The sequence below is a fragment of the Bos mutus genome, chromosome 8 (genome assembly GCF_027580195.1).
Source record: "Bos mutus isolate GX-2022 chromosome 8, NWIPB_WYAK_1.1, whole genome shotgun sequence".
Classification (NCBI taxonomy): Eukaryota; Metazoa; Chordata; class Mammalia; order Artiodactyla; family Bovidae; genus Bos; species Bos mutus.
This window is the reverse complement of record NC_091624.1, coordinates 12,696,618-12,718,051: the sequence shown is the minus strand read 5'-3', so window position 1 is coordinate 12,718,051 and position 21,434 is coordinate 12,696,618. Positions and strand designations below refer to the sequence as shown.

General features: G+C 37.7%; 1 protein-coding gene and 1 long non-coding RNA gene across 5 annotated transcripts in view; one reads left to right on the top strand and one right to left on the bottom strand.

Moving 5' to 3' along the window:
* The window catches only part of LOC138988862 (uncharacterized), a 123,291-nt gene that overhangs the window by 50,873 nt on the left and 50,984 nt on the right, over positions 1-21,434 (bottom strand). For both annotated transcript variants that reach the window (XR_011465041.1, XR_011465040.1), the window contains one exon: positions 20,176-20,343. This is a non-coding gene — a long non-coding RNA (uncharacterized lncRNA). The remainder of the gene's footprint in view (positions 1-20,175; positions 20,344-21,434) is intronic.
* MUSK (muscle associated receptor tyrosine kinase) overlaps positions 1-21,434 on the top strand; it is a 98,767-nt gene that overhangs the window by 68,986 nt on the left and 8,347 nt on the right. Inside the window, exons 8-13 of one of the 3 annotated variants that reach the window (XM_005910514.2) lie at positions 2,679-2,685; positions 9,365-9,628; positions 14,851-15,026; positions 15,701-15,724; positions 20,178-20,379; positions 20,873-21,064. In XM_005910514.2, coding sequence (XP_005910576.1) covers positions 2,679-2,685; positions 9,365-9,628; positions 14,851-15,026; positions 15,701-15,724; positions 20,178-20,379; positions 20,873-21,064 — 865 coding nt within the window. Of the gene's footprint in view, positions 1-2,678; positions 2,686-9,256; positions 9,629-14,850; positions 15,027-15,700; positions 15,725-20,177; positions 20,380-20,872; positions 21,065-21,434 lie in introns of those variants that run through there. The other 2 variants (XM_005910517.2, XM_070375125.1) reach the window with 2 other exon arrangements.

Genomic DNA, 21,434 nt, shown 5'->3' with positions numbered 1-21,434 from the left:
ACAAAACCACAGCCAATATCGTACTCAATAGCAAAACATTACACACTTTTCCTCTAAGATCAGGAACATGACAAGAGTGCCCATTCTCACCATTTGTATTCAACATCATACTGGAAGTCCTAGCCCAAGCAATCAGGCAATTAAAAGAAATAAAAGGCATCCAAATTGGAAGGGAAGAAGTAAAATTGTCCCTGTTTGCAGATGACACAGTCTTATACATCAGATCAGATCAGTCGCTCAGTCGTGTCTGACTCTTTGCGACCCCATGAATCGCAGCACACCAGGCCACCCTGTCCATCACCAACTCCCGAGTTCACTGAGACTCACGTCTATCGAGTCAGTGATGCCATCCAGCCATCTCATCCTCTGTTGTCCCCTTCTCCTCCTGACCCCAATCCCTCCCAGCATCAGAGTCTTTTCCAATGAGTCAACTCTTCGCATGAGGTGGCCAAAGTACTGGAGTTTCAGCTTTAGCATCATTCCTTCCAAAGAACACCCAGGACTGATTTCCTTTAGGATGGACTGGTTGGATCTCCTTGCAGTCCAAGGGACTCTGAAGAGTCTTCTCCAACACCACAGTTCAAAATCATCAATTCTTCGGTGCTCAGCTTTCTTCACAGTCCAACTCTCACATCCATACACGACTACTGGAAAAGCCATAGCCTTGACTAGACAGACCTTTGTTGGCAAAGTAATGTCTCTGCTTTTTAATAGAACTGATATAAAAACATAGACAAATGGAAATGAATCAAGATCCCAGAAATAAACTTACACATATATGTGAGTTGACACATATATTTGTCGATTAATTTATGACAAAAAAGCCAAGAATATACAATGGGGAAAAGATAGTCTTTTCCATAAATGGTATTGGGGAAACCAGATAACCATGTGCAAAAGATTCTATTTCTGTTCTGTAAATAAGTTCATTTGTATCAGAGTTTAGATTCCACATATAAGTACCATATGATATTTGTCTTTATCTGACTTAATTCAGTTAGTATGATAATCTCTAGGTTCATCCATGTTGCAGCATTTCAGTCTTTTTTATGGCTGAGTATTATTCCATTATATATATGTATATATATGTATGTATATATATATATATGACATCTTTATCCAGTCATTTCATATTTTTATTTTCTATATTTTGAGCTGATGTTTCACATTATTACAGAGAAAATAAAACTTTGGACTCTGTTTCATAATAACCATAGCTAATTGAATACACCATCATGTTTCACATTCTCTGTCATGTCTCATAGTCACACTATTGGGTCCCTTGCAATGTTCTCCACAATTGTGAGGCCTGGGGTAATGCAGCAGGAGCACACAACTCCCTCTCCCATCCAGTGCTTCACCCACCATAGGCAGAGAGTGTTCTTATCAACAAAACAGACCCCATCCCTCAGCATTTCATGGTGGTTTCATCTGGTTTCCAACTGATTAAAGGTGTTTGCTTTTGTTCTTAATAAAAGAGAAAAGAATAAATGAATAAGCCAGTAGCTGCACTAAATTGCTACCAGCTGTCCCACAGCTAGTACCACAAGGTAAGCATTCTTTTTATAATCATGCAGCTTTTTCATATTAGATTGGCTGTATGTTTGAAAAGAGAGCCAAAGTTTTATTGGCTTTTCCAGATAATTGAAAAGATACTACAAATATTGATGACTGTTGGAAATTTTTAGAATTTTAAAAATAGCTAGTTTTGAGATAAAAGCACTTGTTTATAATTGCAAGGTTCTCGAAGCCCTTCCCTTTCCACGCCCCCCCCCCCCCCAAAGAAAATGTGACTGGAGAAATTTCTGTATAAAACACACGAAGTCTAGTGAATCATCCTTTGATTCTCTTAATATTCTTGAAAAGACTGAGCACCTTTAAACAACTTTGATTTTTTTTTGTCCTCTTACTTGCCATTGAAATAGAAGCCCGTCTAAGTTTAATATCTCTTCCCAAGTTCTATGGCTGGATTCTCTCTGGTGTTGGTTCATCTCCATGGTATAGAATCCTCTCTTCTTAAATTGAGGGCTTTTTCATATACAGAACCTTGGTCTTTTCATGTTTCAACAGGTTTCCTTGTCCAGCTGCTATTAGATTCTGTCTTTACCCCTTCTGAATTACATACCATTTTCTCTTTAAGAATTTCCTTATGTTTCTTCCATCTGTTCTATCCAGAAAATGTGGGGCCCCTTGTTAGAAAATTATTAAGTGTTTCAAGATGATCACAGCAGAACACTACACTAAGCATGGAGCCCTTCTGAGTGTGAGACCCTGTATGACCACGTGAGGCCAGTGGGTCTGTGAAAATAACAGCTCCCCCATCCATCCCCTCTTTCCTTTTCCTGTTCAGCCCTCCACTCCTTGCTTTCTGGTTGAAAAGTCCCTGGGTGGCTAACAGAGGGAAAATCGGACTATGATCCTGCCTAGGCTAATGATGCCATGGATGACTCATCTTAAAAAGAATTCAGTTCCTACAGACATTTAATATTTTCTTACTTTCCTTCTCCAAATATGCCTGTTAATGTAGGATCTGGCCTCCTGGAAGATGCAGAGAACTTTTCAGAAACTTAGAGGTATCAAAATTATCTCTTAGAAGCCTTGAGATGAAAATGCACTAACCTTTGTTTCTTTTCTCCTTTACTTTGATTTCCTGTGGAAACTCCCTTTCCTGCTACTAGAATGGAGGTAAGGTATTGCTATTACACCAAGGTTTTGTTTTGCTTTGTTTGACATGCCATTTATTATCTATTATTTGTTGAGCACTGTAATCTTTCAGAAACTCTCTAATTTCTAATCCTTTAAATACTTTCACAAAAAGATGATGATGAAGATAGCTAGTATCTATTGAGTACCTACTATGTATCAGGCACTATGCTAAGAGTTTTACATACATTTTAAAAATTTATCCTTGAGACATCCCAATGAAATAGGTACTATTATCCCTACTGTATGGAAAAGAGATTAAGAGAGTTACTTTGAATTGGAGACTATAAGTGACTCATACATCAAGTAAATGCTAGGCTTGGAAAAGAGAAACAGCATTGACTCCAGAACTCTCCCTCATAGCTTTATCCTGCAGATAAGAAAGTAACACCTTATAACATTCTGAAATTTACAATGTTTTATTTGCATAAATTGACTTTCATAAAAATTCTATGATGTGTGGTAACTATTTTAACCTAATTTTACAAATGACGAAATCAAGATTCAGAATGGTTGTGTGCACTCAGTTGCTCAGCAATGTCCTACTCTGGATTGTACTCTACTCTGTGGACGGTAGCCCACAAGGCTCCTCTGTGCCTGGAATTTTTCAGGAAAGAATACTGGAGCAAGTGTCCATCTCCTACTTCAGTGGATCTTCCCAGTCCAGGGATAGAACCTGTGTCTCTTGAGTCTCCTGCATTGGCAGCTGGATTCTTTACCATTGTGCCACCTGGAAGCCCCCATCAAAATGGTTAATTAAAATAACAATAAGTTAAGTTCTGCAGACATTTTAAGCACCACTTTTCTCATATTACTATTTCAGCAACTTTATGGGACAAGAACTATCATCCCCTTCTTTATCTGAGGAACCTGAGGCACAAAGAGCTGTCCAGACCACACAGCTAACTACAAAACCTCAATCTGAGCTCAGACAGTCAGAGTCAAAAACACAGATTCATAACTATAGTGCTAACCCATTCAACATAGCAACTAAACAGGACCTACAACTCAAGCCATTGATTATAATTCCATGGAATGAAATCATTCATAGCATAAACAATAATTCATAGCCTAAGAAAATGTAGTGTGTTCCCAATCTTTTTCCCAATTCATATAGCTTTGATGCATTTGTTTACCTGATAAATAAAATTATCAGGTATTTGAGAATTAGGTGGCTATCACAGTTCTAAGAGACAGCATACTGACCTGAAGGATACAATAGAGAAGCTGAATATTTACTGAAGAGATATGTGGCATATACATGGAAAAAGGTAAATTGAAATGCAGGTCACCCATAGAAGAGATGTCATCTTTCATTCATTCATCCCTTTAGCACACGTCTTCTCTATGCATCTTTAAGCTACTCACTCTAGGAAACTTCCCTGGTGATCCAGTGGTTAAAAATCCACCTTGCAATGCAGGGGACGCAGGTTTGATTTCTGGATGGAAAACTAAGATCCTACGTGCCACAGAGCAATTAAACCCACATGCTGCAACCACTGAGCCCACGTGCTCTGGAACCCATGTGACACAACTAGAGTTTCATGCACTGCAATGAAAGACTGCACACGATGTCATGAAGATCCCGCATGCCACAACTAAGACCCGATGCAGCCAAATATAAATACACACTATTACGCTGCTAAAAAAACAACACTCACTCTAATTCTGGCGCTATATTGGAAAGTGGAGGAACAAAAGAAATTTTATGTATTCCCTGCACTCAAGGAACTGACATTTTACTAGGGGACATATACATACACACGCTGGGTCTGCAAGATCCTTTGGGGAAGGAAATGGCAACCCACTCCAGTACTCTTGCCCAGAAAACCACATGGACAGAAGACCCAGGTGGGGCTACAATCAAAGGGTTGCAAAGAGTTGACATGACTGAGCGATTAAGCACGTGTGCGCGCACACTCACACACACATACCCCTACACGAATTACAGAACCTCGTAATAACGGAAGCATGCACAAACCCTAAGGGCTCAAGGACAGAAATCATTCGCATAGAACTAAATGCAAAGGAAAATTATTAACTGATTACAGTCAACTAAATGCTAACTAAAGAAACTCCCATACCATTTTTCACTTGTGGTAACACAAAGACCTTTGGTTTTCTGTAAAGGACAAGACAGTAAGTACAGGGATTTGTGGGCCATATAGTCACTGTTGCAACTACTCAGCTGTGCTATGGCCGCACAAAACCAACCATAGACAATCTGGAAATGGATGAACTGGGCTGTGTTCCAATAAAACTTAACTTCTGGATACTGAGATTTGAATTTCATATAATTTTCACTCCTTTTGATTCCTTTGACCATACCATTTTTAACTCACAGGTGATATAAGGAGAGGCAGAGCGCCAAATTTGACCTGTGGGTTCTATTTGCTGACCCCCATCTTAGAGAATGTGCATGCGTGTGTGCTAAGTGTCCAACTCTTCACGACACTATGGACTGTAGCATGCCAGGCTCCTCTATCCATGGTGTTCTCCAGGCAAGAATACTGGAGTGGGTTGTTATGCCCTCTTCCAAGGGATCTTCCTGACCCAGGGACCCAACTTGCGTCTCCTGCAGCTCCTGCGTTGCAGGCAGATTCTTTATCTCCGAGCCACACAATCATACACAAAGACATTAGACATGAAAGGATAGAACAATTCCAGTTTGCTTTGGAGACTGAGAGTGATGTAGAGCCTTGACCGTGGTATAAGTACAATGAGAGGCTGGGCAGTTGCTGTATAACAAAGGTGTGTCACCATCGAAGGAGAGGTACAGTTCCCACATGGGAGGGCAGGAAAAGAAGGTGTGGCATTTCCACTGAGGTAGTGGGGTTGTCCCCACCAACCATGGCATGGCTGGTCATCTGAATGTGCCACTGGACAATGTATTACGTGTTCAAAGGGAGTAGATGTCTCTCTCATAGAATCTGGAGCATTACATTTTAAAACAGTGGACCCTTGAACAATTCAGTGGTTAGCGGCACCAATCAGTATCTTACAGTCCACGCTATGTCTATGGGGCTCCTCCATATCCACATTTTGCATCCTTGGATTCAACTAGCCATGCATGGGATGGTATAGGACTGTAGTATTTATTGAAAAGAACTGCGTAAAAGTGGATCCAAGTAATTCAAACCTGTATTGCTCAAGGGTCAACTGTATTCTACTGAAAGGGAGTCATACGTGCTAAACCAGAGAGAAAATAAAAGCGAAAATGCAATAAGAACCCTTCAAATATTTCATTTGGTCAAGGAGACTTGTCTGTTACAAGAGAAACTAGCAAGGCTGGGATCAAACATCACTTGTTGACTCCAAAAACGAAACTATACAGAAAAAGAACTCAGTCAGGTTTAGTTTGTCAGGAGGCAAGAGAGGGACTGACTGCAAGTGGCATATTAACTAGAATTTTTGGAGGAAGTTTGGCAGATTATTCCGAAATGACCAGCACTCTGTGAACAGATCCCTGCAACCTCTGTCCCATTGCTGAATGGGCAACAGGACCAGCTGCCTCTGCTGTCACTCCATCTGCAGTCTCAAGAGCTACATGTGGAGAAACATGACTTCAGTTGGACAGAAAGGGGACTCATCACTTGCAAAAGGCAGAAGGCACCAGTGGAAATTTTTTGCATTCATCTTTTTCCCTAGGTTTTGCTGCGAGCTCCTTAAAAGGAATTTTTAAGTGATAAGGTTAGGAGGTCGAGGGGAAAAAAATGGCCCAATTGGCTTCCATATCTGGCCTCAGAAATTTGATCATCACATAAAATTTGAGGTTTATAAGTTGCCAAAATAAGGGAGATATAGTATACATACATACACACACACACACATATATATATTTGATGCTAAATATCCCTTGCCTTGTGGGCTAATAAAGCGACGATAATCTACAAAAGCAGTCTTTAATGCTGCCCAAACATCAGCAAGACACAGAAAATTAGCAAGAACCATACACTTTGTATGGTTTTCCCAGGATGCAAACGGTTTTCACAGACTAGTTATCGTCAAGCTGGTATGAAGACAAACCAAAATTAAAACCAAGATCTTCTCCCTTCTATTAAAAGCCTATTCTGCTTTTTTTTTTCTTTTGCATTATGTAGCTAGTGCTCAAAAATCAATGAGGACTCAGTACTATTAATTCACACTGAGGTTGTTCTAAAGATTTTTCTAGGGCTTTTAAAAAGAAAAGCAGCAGAAATCAGAGAAAATAATTGGTTAATTCATTATTAACAACCCTTATCTCTAAGGCTACTTTTATAACTTTTCCTTTGTGTAATTTTTCTTAGTTTCCAATTTTTTTAATGGCTTTTGCTTATGTAATTAAAGAACAAAATCATGAACTTTTTATTTAAAAATATTAGTGGAAAAATAAAGGAGTGTTATTGAATAGTTATCATATGACAATGAAACATAGATGATTAATTCTCAACTCAGATCAGGAGAAATAAATATTTAACTTTTACATGATACATTTTTTTCTAAGTGAAAATAGTCACCTTCCTCTCTTAAGGAAGGATTATCAATATGCATGACCATTTTGTAAAACAGTTTGAGTTACTTCCAGTTATTAGGTATTATTACTCAGTTTCTTAAAGCACAGTATCCTTGCTTCTCTCGAACTTTGTTAGTGTCATCCTACCTTGGGTTTCCTCAGAAGTTGAGTAATAAGCTATTTCTGGTGTTTTCTCAACCTTATAGGGCCCAGGTTTTCTTGGGAGTTTTGTGTTCCCTTATTCAAAACCTTCATTTTTAAAACCCCCAATAAACTACAAGTAATACAATAAAAGTCATGTTAACTAATTAGTAAAATGCTAATATGAATTAGAAAATGATTCTATATTAGAAAACATTATTTTAAAATATAATATTTCATGGAAGTTCATTGTTTTACCTAAATGAGTTGTATCTCATTTAATAGATTTGCCTCAAATACAAGTCATTGATAATTTCTAATCAATTTTTCAAATTCAGATGAGATCTTTTAGCAGTTAAAACACTTCAATTAAACAAATTCCAGTTGTTTAATTTTCTTTTCTTGAAATCCTCTATATAAAGATAATGAAATGCTAAATTCCAACAGATGTACAAATCTAAATGAGAAAGCAATTTGAATTTGCCATCACTGTTAACAATATATCTGATGGAAGGCATAAAGATATATTGAGACCATTACAGTGCCTGCACATAACAAGTGCTCAATAAATATTTGTCAAGTGAGTATGCTGCTGCTGCGTCGCTTCAGTCGTGTCCGACTGTGTGTGACCCCATAGACGGCAGCCCACCAGGCTCTGCCGTCCCTGGGGTTCTCCAGACAAGAACACTGGAGTGGGTTGCCATTTCCTTCTCCAATGCATGAAAGTGAAAAGGGAAAGTGAAGTCACTCAGCATGTCCGACTCTAGCGATCCCATGGACTGCAGCCCACCAGGCTCCTCCGTCCATGGGATTTTCCCAGGCAAAAGTGCTGGAGTGGGGTGCCATTGAGGAGCTATAATTCTCAGCCCTGCATTAAAGGAACAGTGGATATGTGCAGAGAGCACCAGCAGTATTTTCATTTTCCTTACTGTCCTCTTCAATAATTATAACAGATAAGTTTTTAATCTTATTTTTATGTCAGTACTTTTACTACCCATGAATACACAATAACCTGGGCTCAGGATAATTATTTACATCACTTTACAGAATATGGCATCTTAAGCAACCAGATGACTTTCCCTAAGACATGTGGTGAGAAAATAGCAAAATTGAAGATGCTACTTAGCTCCTCTGAGAGTCCTAGAGACTCTCATCTGAGAGTCCAATGCTTTCTCCTCCCTGTGTGCCTTTCTTCTTATTCTTTAATGGAATGTTGGGAAGATGTGTGGGTGCTAGGATCTGAGTATTGAAGATGTGTGCCACAAAATTAAAATGCTTACCTATCATAACATTTAAATAAACTATGGGAGAATTCAACGGACAGAGGAGCCTGGAGGACTAGAATCCATGGGGTCACAAAGAGTCGGATATGACTAAGCAACTATCGCTTCGCTTCCCTAGAGGCTCAGTTGGTAAAGAGTCTGCCTGCAATGCAGATCTGGGTTCAACCCCTGGGTTGGGAAGATCCCCTGGAGAAGGGAATGGCAACCTGCTCCAGTGTTCTTGCCTGGAGAATCCCATGGACAGAGGAGCGTGGCAGGGTACAGTCCATGGGGCCACAAAGACTCAGACACAACTGAGTGAATTTCACTTTTGACTTCTCACGTTCATAAAGCTGCAAGTTTTTGGATCGGACCAATTACTACACTCAACCACTTATTAATCATCATGATGAATGTGTTTTGTAGATGTATTTGTTGCTACGTCAGCTTATTTGTAAGAAATGTGGAGTCAAATTTTATTTATGATGGAAATAATAAAAAATACTCCCACACGTTCTGGCCTTGAGAGTTTCCAAAGCTTTCCACATGGTTATCAATTTGGATCTTCATCATAACCTCTGGAGTAGCTAGAGGTAATATAATTGCTGCTGGAAATGACAATATTCAGATGGAACATTTCAACCAATTTGCCAGGACAATCTTCTATTTCTGTGATGCAGATGTGGAAATGGAAAATAAACAAAAAGGCAGATTGAATGCTCAGAAACAGCATGTGATCCGGAATGTTGTTCACTGCTTCTTTCAGCAAGCCACAGAAAGATAACAAAGGCTACTGCGGCCAGTACAGAGGGGAGGTGTGCAATGCTGTCCTGGCAAAAGACGCTCTTGTTTTCTTCAACAACTCCTACGCAGACCCTGAGGAGGCCCAAGAACTACTGGTTCATGCTGCCTGGAATGAACTGAAAGCAGTGAGCCCGTTCTGCCGGCCAGCTGCTGAAGCTTTGCTGTGTAACCACATCTTCCAAGAATGCAATCCTGGGGTGGTACCTACTCCTATGCCCATTTGCAGGTAAAATTAACAAATAAATAAATGGGGAAATTCTGTTTGTCTGCAAACAGGGAAATTTTTCAGAAGAGGAAGTTGTCATGTACAGGAGTAAAGGCAAAAGCTAGCTTTTGTCCAGACTACAAGGTAATTAATTGGACAAAATTCTTACCCTGTAAATCTCTGATGGCTGATACAACATTATACATGGGACTTCCCTGGTGGCTCAGATGGTAAAGAATCCACCTGCAATGCAGGAGACCTGGGTTTGATCCCTGGGTCAGGAAGATCCTCTGGAGAAGGGAATGGCAACCCACTCCAGTATTCTTGCCTGGAGAATTCCATGGATATAGGAGCCTGGCGGGCTACAGTCCATGGGGTGACAAAGAGTCGGACATGACTGAGCAACTAATGCTTTAACATTGAGCTAGAAAATGTCATAAAGGTATAATATTCTATGATATTTGTTATTGTTTACATCATTTTCATATTCACAGATATCCCTACTTTCTAAGAAGTAAAAAACAAAATCCCAAACTAATATGGGTTTCATTAGTAAACCAAGATAGAGAAAATAAAGACTCTAAAGAGTTTCAACATTATTTGCCAATAAACATGAGATCTTCGTGAGCTTTTCAGAATATCAAGATACATTCCACCCAATATTCTAATTTAAGTACTGACACTCTTGTCTCATGGGAGGGGTGGAAGTAGTTATAAATATTTAAATCCCCCATACTCTTTAAGCATTGAAATTTATAAATCCAAGTTCAATAGAACTATCTTTGCCTCTATTTACATTTTATATAGCAAAGATAGGAATCGACATGAATTTTGAGCTAATTAGAACAAAGTTCAAATCCTGTTTGTACTATTTTCTAGATGTACATGATCTGGGCTAAACTCAGTTTCCTCATTTGCAAGATAGAGTTGACAAGATTAAAAGATAAACTGCATCCATGGCATATATTAGAAACTGGACAGATGCTTTTTACTTTTCAAGGAAACAGGAAGACTATCAACATAGACCATTTCCATCTGTTTCAATAAAACCAGGAATTATTTAAATACTGAATAGTTTTAAGTGCTCTATTTAGCACACAAGGACCATGGAGAGGTTATTAAAACACAATGCTCCATTCTTCAACTTACTGTGGATTTTGAAGGTTTGGAGACATTTTAAGACTAATATAATTTGTTATTTCTTCAGTTAAGAGTATGTTTTCATCAGATATGACATCTAGATATCTCTTAGGGAACAACCAGAATTAAATTGAAGTGTCTTTCATATGCTAGAGCAAAATAAATTTATTGAGTAACTTTTCAACATTTACACCCTAGACCAGTTTTCATGCTTAGGCCACAGATGTCCTTTCTCAGGGTTGAATATAATTTACATTTTTTTTAGAAAAAAAAATTTGTTCTTTTTCAGAAAAAAAAATCTCTGTCATTGAGATGTCAAATTTATTAGAATAGGGTAATTATCTCTTAAATCTGTAAGCCATTAAATGTTTTTTCCTAATTCCAGTTGCTATTTAAACAAGTATTTTTAATCTGAAAATTGTTTCAATTTTTTAATCCTTATAAACAATTTATTAATATTGGGATCAAAAAAATAAGTCTAGAAATTTTCACATTTTATTGTTTTTTCTCTCAAATATAATTAATAATTGTTTAAAAATTAGACATTTAAAGAGACTTGGTCTCTGCTTTTAAGGTACAAAATTCATATAGATTATATAGGTATTAGTGTCATGAGTAATTAAGTTGTTCCATCCTTTCTGCTGTTAAACAAGTTTTGCCTGTCTGATTCAATGCAGTAAACCCTTCCACAATAACTGTTTTTTCCTAAGAAAAATTTCCTGCAGTCCTGGCAACTTCCACTTTTTGTACCAATAACATTAGGATTAAAATTGGGCTCATTGTAAATAACTAGTAAGTTTGCTCTTCAGATATTCTCATTTTGTCTCCTTGCATTTGTATTATATCTTTTATAATAGTTTCTATTTGCCTTGATATTTCAAGATGGTTCAGAAGTCTCCAACCACATTATATTTTACTGCTACTTATTTGTAAGACTTTAAAACATATACTATTCATCCTGGTTTTCTAATCATAAACAATAACTTGTGCCTCTTTCAATGGATGATAAGGAATTTCATTTATTCAGTAAATATTTATTGAGCTCCTACTGGGCTCTAAGCACTATTCTAGGGCATTTGTCCATGGGGTGTATATTGCAGCAGCAGAAGGCAATGAGCAAGGATACATGATAAATAGACAATTTATATATTACCTTAGAAGGTATTAAGTGTCATAGGAAAGGGGAAAAGTGCCCCAGAAGTGCCAAAAGTTATATTTGCTGCTGCTAAGTCACTTCAGTCGTGTCTGACTCTGTGCGACCCCATAGACAGCAGCCCGCCAGGCTCCCCCGTCCCTGGGATTCTCCAGGTGAGAGCACTGGAGTGGGTTGCCATTTCGTCCTCCAATGCATGAAAGTGAAAAGTGAAAGTGAAGTCAGCCCAGTTGTGTCCGACTCCTAGGCTCCCCAGCAGCCCACCAGGCTCCCCATCCCTGGGATTCTCCAGGTGAGAGCACTGGAGTGGGTTGCCATTTCCTTCTCCAATGCATGGAAGTGAAAAGTAAAAGTGAAGTCGCTCAGTCATATTTAGGAAGTGCCAAAAGTAAACTTGAAAACAGAGTGCTACAGGTAGTTCTAATTAGTTAGGTAACTGTACTGAACCCTCCATACTTGCTTTTTGAAACATTTTGTGGAATTATAAACCAGGCTAGTGTTAGTCAATTATGTTGTATTTGCATTCTGAGAATATTCTTAGCTTTTACATAATTGCATAGTCACGTACACAGCAAGTACCTGGAAGAGTTCTCTGTGTTATTTATCCCTGATCTCAGTCATTTGTTCCATAGAAAAATCCTGTTGTTGTTCAGTTCTCAACTTTGATTCACCTCTTGTTCAGCTAAAATAGAGGTTTTACACATTACATGTAAAAAGTTATTTTTTATAACCTTACATATATGTGTGTTTGACTGGTACTTAAGTCTTGTGCTACCTTCAGTTTTCCTTAAAATTCTTGCATACGGACCAGTTGTGGGGGCTGTGCTGTAATGAAGACCATATAAGGCAATCCTGAATTTTGTTCCTTTGTGGGAATATTTTTATCTTGCCAGATAGTAGTAAGATTATTTCTTTAATTCTTGAGATTCAAAATACTTGTAAAATTCACCTGGGAGTAGATTTCTTCCCTATAAGTAATATAAAAATAATGGCTAATATATTTTCCTCATCAGATTTATATCCTTTTTATTAAGAATGTTTTCTTATAGTGTATCTCTGAACATTTTTCTATCTTTTTTATGTGCTCTAGTTTCTTGTTGGGATACATTGTTAATTTGTACTTTGAATTTCTTGCTTGATTCTCGCTCTCCTCATCGCCTTACCCACCATTTTTATCTTTCATTCTCTCTTTCTGCATTCAGTTAGAACTTCTAAAGTTTTCCTCTATTTGTTCAATATCTTGCCAAGTCATTTCTTTTTCAATGGAGATTTCACGTTTCAGTGAAACGAAGTTGTTTTCACTTTTCTGTAGTCTTTATTTTCTTCAGTCACTGTCGTGTTTAACTTAACCGAGTTTTCAGTCTACTTTCCTTTTCCTTTTGATTTTTTCCCTTGTGAAAAACTCTTCTGTAAAGGCCATGCTTCGGTGAAAGGCTTCATGTCAATGAAAACAAAAAAACATTTTTTAATTCTCTAGTGTTTTTTAACTTATAATAAAAAACAACTTGCCCAGGTATTTGCTTTCTCCACATAATGTGGGGCTAGTTTTCTCATATGTCCCATGTTGCTTTTGCATAGTTTAATTATAACATCTGAACACAAAAAGATGTGCTTATGCGACTCAAGGATGGAACCAAGCATAGTTAGAAGCAAGCCAAGCAAGGTTTCTACAGTTCTTCAGCTTCTCAGAAGGCTGAAAGCCCCATTGCTTCCCCTACTCTTGCAGACATATTAAGAATCTACATCTCATTGTTATACTCATTACCCTCATTGTATCCCATCACATCTGTATGCACAGCCCAGTCATTTCACACATGTTCATTTGGTCCATATTGGCAAGTGGTTGCCTGGAAAAGTGGGAGTGTAGGCCTGAGTGTTAAAAAACACATATGTATATGTAGGTACACATACACATGTATGGACACACACTTTCCTACTCTACACTTCAAATATTGAATGAATAACACTGCTATTATCCTTAATTTCATTCATCTTTAATATCCTCTTATTATGCATCCCAAATATCTTAATTTGGAACTAACCTGGTTTCTCCTGTGTAGTCTATCTTATTTTCTATAAGATAAACTTGAACAAATATTAAGCCACAAAATTCTATAGAATCCAACTAGTCTACCTCGTCTTTCTTCAGCCTCTTCACTCGTGTGTGTGTGTTAGTCTCTTAGTCGTGTCTAACTCTTTGAGATCCCATGGACTGGAGCCCACCAGGCTCCTCCGTCCATGGAATTCTCCAGGCGAGAATACTGGAATGGGTAGTCATTTCCTTCTGCAGAGTCTCCACTCACAGTACAACACAGAGATGACAGTTATAGCTTCATTTTCACATGGACGTTACTCTAGCTCTCTCAGATCAAAGCACACACAGCTATGGCACAGGACTCAGCTTCTCCAAGGGCAGGGCAGGGTATGGACCCCCAAGCTCTTCTATAACCATCCAGGAAGGTGATGTTACTCTGTTTCAAAGAACAAAGCACACAGAGACACTGACTGTGTTCCTCAAGCCCTGCCCATCAGCCCTGAGATTATAGAAAAACCTCTCAGGCTGGAGACTGCTTGACAATGATCCCTGACTTTAGTGTGTGTGCTTTTAAAGTTCTGTATAACTTGTTTCTGAACCTTTGTAGTGATTTTAATATGAAGTTGAGAGAAAACATACCGGGGATTTCTAATCTTTTTACCTTTTGAACCTCAAAGTTCTTTCCTCCAGTAGCATTAGTGATGTTTTAAAAACAAGATAGTATTTCATCTCACAGGATAATATACTATATATTTCATTAAGTCTCACGTTATTTACAAAAGGATCTATACATGGATACTTTTGCAAGAACAGACAGTATACTACAATGATGCTTTGAAAATACAGGATTTAGGCTCCAATTTGGCTTCAGGGTGCTATGATTCATTAAATTTTGTTCTCCTTAAATCACTTTAGAGAATACTGCTTGGCAGTAAAGGAGCTCTTCTGTGCAAAAGAATGGCTGGTGGTGGAAGAAAAGACCCACAGGGAACTCTACAGATCCGGGATGCTTCTGTTCTCCATGCCAGACTGCAACAAACTCCCCAGCATGCACTGGGACCCCATGGCCTGTACCAGACTGCCATACTTAGGTAACAGAGTTCTCTTGAGACCTTGGAGATTCAGAGAAATGCACTATTTTGAGGAAACTGAGGCGTGAATTTAAATCTCCTATCATTTCTAGGCATTTCTAATTTTTTTTTTGAGTTCTGCCTTCCTTCCATACCTAATAATAGAATCCTACTGCTATCCTAATTGCACCAGTTAGCAGCATAAGGATTTATTCCATTTGTTCTAAAAGAAATTAAAGAGTACTTTTCAGAGCTGTTGAAGATCTTACCTTACTTCATAAGCAGATCTGATGACAGCTTATAACATTTTTTGGAATATGCAGAGCAATGGCTAAGAAACATCTCATATTTTGTCAGAGAAGTGGAATAAAGAAATAAAGTCCTCTTTCTTAGCCAAGGAAGCAGATTTTTCAGCATGCAAAAATAAGCCACATGTTTGAAAATGCTGATCTCACGAAACAAAGCTGAATGGCTGCATGTTGCTTTAATGAACTTCATTTGTAAGGAACTATGTGGTTAGCCCTAACAGCTGGATTCATTCCAAAGACGCAATCCTTTCACATTTGAATGCAAAAAATGTTTTCCCGTTGTATATTAAAAAGCTGAAAGGGAACTTGTATTTCTTAGCACTCTCTCACAGAACATAGGAGCTATCTGGATGTTCCTAAAACAAATTTTTATCCTTTCCCCTTCAGATTATAAAAAAGAAAACCTAACAAGTAAGTATTTTTGTTTGTGCCCTTGAACCTTATGTGTATGTAACTGGATTCATGCATGCGTATTTACACCCATATTTCATGATGTCTAGGACAAAGTACAGTCTCTCTCTCTTAAAGGCTTTTCACTATACTCATCCAGAGTAGAATATGAAGGTAGATCATTGGAGATCCCAGTTTACAGCACGATATTTAGTGAATGATATAAATCCTATTTCCATCCCAAAGTTATTGAGCAGTGTTGTCCCTTCTATGGCCATAAAATAAGCCAATTTAAATTATCATCTTTTGATTTCACATTCATGATTTTTATATCACCTAATTCTTTATAGAGGAAAAAAGTGTTTTGTGCCCTTGAAACCTTATGTGTATGTAACTGGATTCGTGCACGTCTATTTACATCCATATTTCATGATGTCTAGGACAGAAGTATAGTTTCTCTTAAAGTACAGTCTCTCTTCATTGAGCCAATTCATGCTCTTTCTTTGTGACAACTGGTCCTTCTTTTGGAAGACAGGTGTTTTTTTAAAACAGCTAGTTTTCGGTATATAGTTTACTGGGTCAAATCAAACAGTTTTAAAGGGGTCATCTCAAAATCTCTAGGAAAGAATTCTGCAGTCTTATCTACAGACCTTCCCCAACTCAACAATGAAACTTGTAGGTACCCTTTTAGAAAAGCAGGGGCACTGCTTGATTCAGGCTCTGGCACACGTTATTCCTTTTTTGTGAAATACTATCTCTCCTGACTCCCCCTACCCCCTTCCCCATGGCCACACCCACACATACACCTTCGACCAGTTACACCTACTCACTCTTAATACTTAACTTAAAAGTTACTCTAGAAAACCTAGCCAGAATGCCGAAACCTGGACTCGGGCTACCCTGGATTCTCACAAGCATCCTTGTTCTCACCACTCTTGTAACACTCTTCATATTTTATTGTAATTATTTGTTTTCTAATTGCTTCCCAGCTAAGTACTTTAACATAGAGAGTTGTCATGTCCACCACAGTGTCCTTGACACTTAATAATCAATATTCATTTAATAAGTCCATTAATATGTGGATGAATGAGTGAATAAGACTCCTCTGATGTTCAAAGGCAATGGATAAAGAGATAAAACTGATGAGAGAAGAAAAAGATTAAAAGGAAAGAAACTGGAGACTGAAATTGATAATGTGGACCCAAAGAGATAATTGATATTGCTCTAGGGAAGATGAGGGCAAGTCGATCAGAAACAAAAAACAAGAACTGAGAAAGTAAAACTCTCCTGAAAGAAGAAACAATTAAACCCATAAACAATTAAATGCATAAAATTCTTGTTGAACCTGTGCCAATTTTTCATCTTGAAAAAAATCTTACTAAATCATCATGGCTTATTCTCTTACTATGCAATTAATTCCATTTTCTGATAGTATTGATTAAAAATTACCCTTATATATACTAATAAGGTTACATTGCCAATTCCATAAATTTCATTACATTCCTTCACATGTTAAATATGGTATGAATGGCTCTGGTGAAATGCAGATACAATAATAGTCCCCTCTCTCTTTTAATGATTGGTCCTGCTTTTTTATTAGCAGGAAGGTTAGCTCTCCGATTTAAATCCCCCTTCCCACTCATCTGGTGGCTCAGCTGGTAAAGAATCTGCCTGCAATGTGGGAGACCTGGGTTCGATCCCTGGGTTGGGAAGATCCCCTGGAGGCTACCCACTCCAGTATTTTGGCCTGGAGAATTCCATGGACTGTATAATCCATGGGGTTGCAAAAAGTTGGACATGACTGAGCGACTTTCACTCACACTTCACTCCCACTCATCTTGGATTGATTTTTTAAATCTTTGAATGTCTCAGTCCAAAGAAAGTCCGAGCAGCTTTCAAACCATCACAGAGGAACCTGGCAAGTCTGTAATGCCCATCACTGCTGTGACGCTTGATGAGAAATGCTGTCATTGGTCCTGCACACATATTTTATTTATTGCATTTATTGCTGTGCTGAGTTTCTTCTAGTTCCAGGTACCTGCTGGAGCCACAGGGGTGACCAAACTCCGTCTCCATAAGCTTTAAAACCCACTTACTTAGCTGTTGGTGCTCAGGGAAAAATCACTGTGTCCACAACTAGACTAAAAAGTCATACATGGGCATCCCTTATAATCTCTGCTTTTACAAGTATCCTGTTTCAAATGGCTTCAAGCACTGACAGCAATGAAAGTTTTCCTTTGACTTTGTGATGTGTTATATTAATATAGCTCCTCTATGAAATCATTGTATGTGTGTGTGTGTTTTTACTATTTGCAGTTAATTGTTAATATTTCATTTAGGATCTTTTAAATCTATGTTCTATAATCTATGTCTGCACTTTTCTTCTGTGCTAACATTGTCAGGTTGTGATATTAGTATTACAACTTCCTGAAACAACCTGAAAGATTTTTCTCTTACTGGAACATATTATAAAACTGTATCTCTTCTAAGACTGAAAGAATGTAATCATAATACTATACTAACTTAAATTTCCTGATTATGACTATTTTCAGATTTTTAATTCTTCAATTTGGTAATTAGTATGTTTCTATCATTTCCCTCAAGATTTTTAAAATGTAACTCCACAGTTATATATTACTTCATATTTATTGACCTTTGAATCTATTGTTAAAATGACTTTATCATTCCTAATTTTGTATGTTTGTGCCTTTCTTTTTCTTTTAAAATTAAAATGCCACTGATTAGACTACTTGATAAATATTTATAAGACTATTGACCTATTTTTAAGTCTATAATTTCTGTTATGTGTATTCTAACTTATTAATTTCTGCTTGTACACGGCTGTTACTTTATCACCTGTTTTTCTTTGTTTTCTGTCGATTTTGTTTGTTTTCCAATGTCTTGAATTAGATGTTCAGCTCATTCACTTTCATTCTTTTAATTTAATGGAAGGAGATAATGCTATGAATTTATCACTGAGCACATCTCTGGCCAAATCTCATAAACACTGTTAGGAAGTTATTTTGTAATCTGTAACTATGGCTAATTTCTACTCTTTGATTGAAAGGTTATCAATTTCTTTCTTTTTTTTAATGTCCTATTGGATTTTATTTAATCTACTATTAATTGCATTTTGATCAAAGAATACATCTGCATAATTTCTTCTTTTGAAATTTACTTGGATACATAATCTTAGTAATTATGACCTGACAAAAAAGATTATGTCTATTGGTATCCCACAAATATTTAAAAATAAAGTTTATCTCTTTTTTAGGGTACAAAGTTCATTCTTTAGTATTAAGACATTCTTGTTGATTATTAAAATATTTTCTATCCGTGTTGTCTTTACTCAATCAAATAAACGGATTTAAAATATAATTGACAGTGTGATTTTAATAGATATACAATGGACTTTGCACCCCATGAACAGAGAGATTTAGTATGACATCTTTTGGTTTCCCTGGTGGCTCAGATGGAAAAGAGATTTAGTGAGATTTAGTATGAGATCAGGGCTTTTCCCAGTGGCTCAGATGGTAAAGAATTTGCCTGCAATTCTGAGGAGACCCAGGTTCAATCCCTAGGTGGGAAGATTCACTGGAGAAGAGGAATGGCGACCCACTCCAGTATTCTTGCCTGGAGAATTCCATGGACAGAGGAGCCTGGGGTGTGGGGTACAGTCCATGGGGTCGCAAAGAGTTGGACACGACTGAGTGACTAACACACATATTTTTGGTTTCCAGCAGTAATGCAGATTTTACCTTATTTGTATATTGCACTGAGCTTTTTAAAAGGAGTTTGAAATGATTTTGTTAGATGAATCAGCTTTCTCATTGTGTCCTACTATTTCCATTTTCCACATTCTTCCATTCGTTTTTGTAAAGCAATAATACATATATATAAAAGCTCAGCTTCAGACAATCCTGACTTTAATTTCATAAAAATATTTTGTTTAATAACAATTTCCATGATTGTTGTCAGGTCATAAACAATATGATGCCTGTAAAGAACACTAGCTCAGGATCTGCATTTGTCTTGGAAAAAACGTGTTCTTTCTCTGTGTCTTTTCTTTAAAATTCTATGAGTCTATAAGCTGGATAACTCAGACAGTAAAGACTCTGCCTGCAATGCAGGAGATCCGGGTTCGATCCCTAGGCTGGGGAGATCCCTTGGAGAAGGTAATGGCAACCCACTCCAGTATTCTCGCCTGGAGAATCCCAAGGACAGAGGAGTCAGGTGGGCTACAGTCTGTAGGGTCACAAAGAGTTGGCCACGACTGAGTGGCTAACACACATAAGCTGGATTTACTTACAACTGGACCTCACTGGATTCTTACAATTGCACTTTATAGATATAAACCCAGGGAGAACCTGATACATAAACAAATGGTCTTAAGTTTAGTTTACTGATTGCTTAAATACAAAAGTTGCTTCTTAAACGTTTAAGGATGAATGAAAACACTGTTGTTGACTTACAGCATTCCCGCCAATGACGTCCTCAAAGCCAAGTGTGGACATTCCAAATGCGCCTTCCTCCTCCTCGCCCTCCTTCTCTGTCTCGCCTGCGTACTCTATGACCGTAATCATCTCCATCATGTCCAGCTTTGCCGTATTTGTGCTTCTTACCATAACTACTCTTTATTGCTGCCGAAGACGAAAACAATGGAAAAATAAGAAAAGGTGAGATTCTAGTTTAAGTTCATCACTTAACACTTTAAAATTTTTATTTATTTCACTGGAGATGGGAGGAAGCATATATATAGTCTCTTTATGACACCCATTGCCTTGTTTTAAAGTTAAGCACCCCCATCACGATCTTTAAAAATGTCAATGACTTTTTGCATAGGATCCCTTGTCCTAAGGTTAGTTTCTTGCAGAAGATAGAATCAAAACCACAATTTGGAAGAATATGGTTGTTTCTGCTCCCCATTAGCTCCTTCAGCCCCACTGCCACTACCAGACTGGATGGTGACAAAATTCCTGAAGAAAAAGAAAAAAAGTGTCTTTAGACTCCAATCTAAAATCCTTTGTTGCTCTAAAACAGAAGGATCTTTCATAAACTTGGCATAATTTGTTTTGTTTCCTCCTAAACTCCTATGTCTCTGTTGAAGCTGAGTACAAAGCTCTCACCTGGCCCTCAGCTCATTATTGATCTTACCTGTCTTACCTGCAGAGAATCGGCAGCAGTAACCCTCACCACTCTTCCTTCTGAGCTCTTGCTAGACAGACTTCACCCCAACCCCATGTACCAGAGGATGCCACTCCTTTTGAATCCCAAGTTGCTCAGTCTGGAGTATCCCAGGAATAACATTGAATATGTGAGAGATATTGGAGAGGGAGCATTTGGAAGGGTCTTTCAAGCAAGGTAAAGTTGCCCACTTCAAAAAAAATCTACCCACTAAAACACCTTGTGTCTGAACAGCTACCAGGCCGTAAACTTGATATCTGTGTAATTATGTATAATATTTATTATCAAATTAGCTAAATCTTCACATAACTCACCTTATTGTTTTGGGTACTGTAGTTTGAGTCTTGATAATTTTCCCTCTTTGCTGGAAAATAGGGCTGTATTTATGGAGACAATCTTTATAAAGTGTTCTCATGATAAGCAATTTGCAAAATTGAATATTTTTCAGAAGAGAATTTTGTCAGACATTTTAAATCAATTTCTTGCATTGCTTTTAGTATTATTTCTAAAATCTCTTCCATTTTCAATTGCTATAGTCTTCACTTAA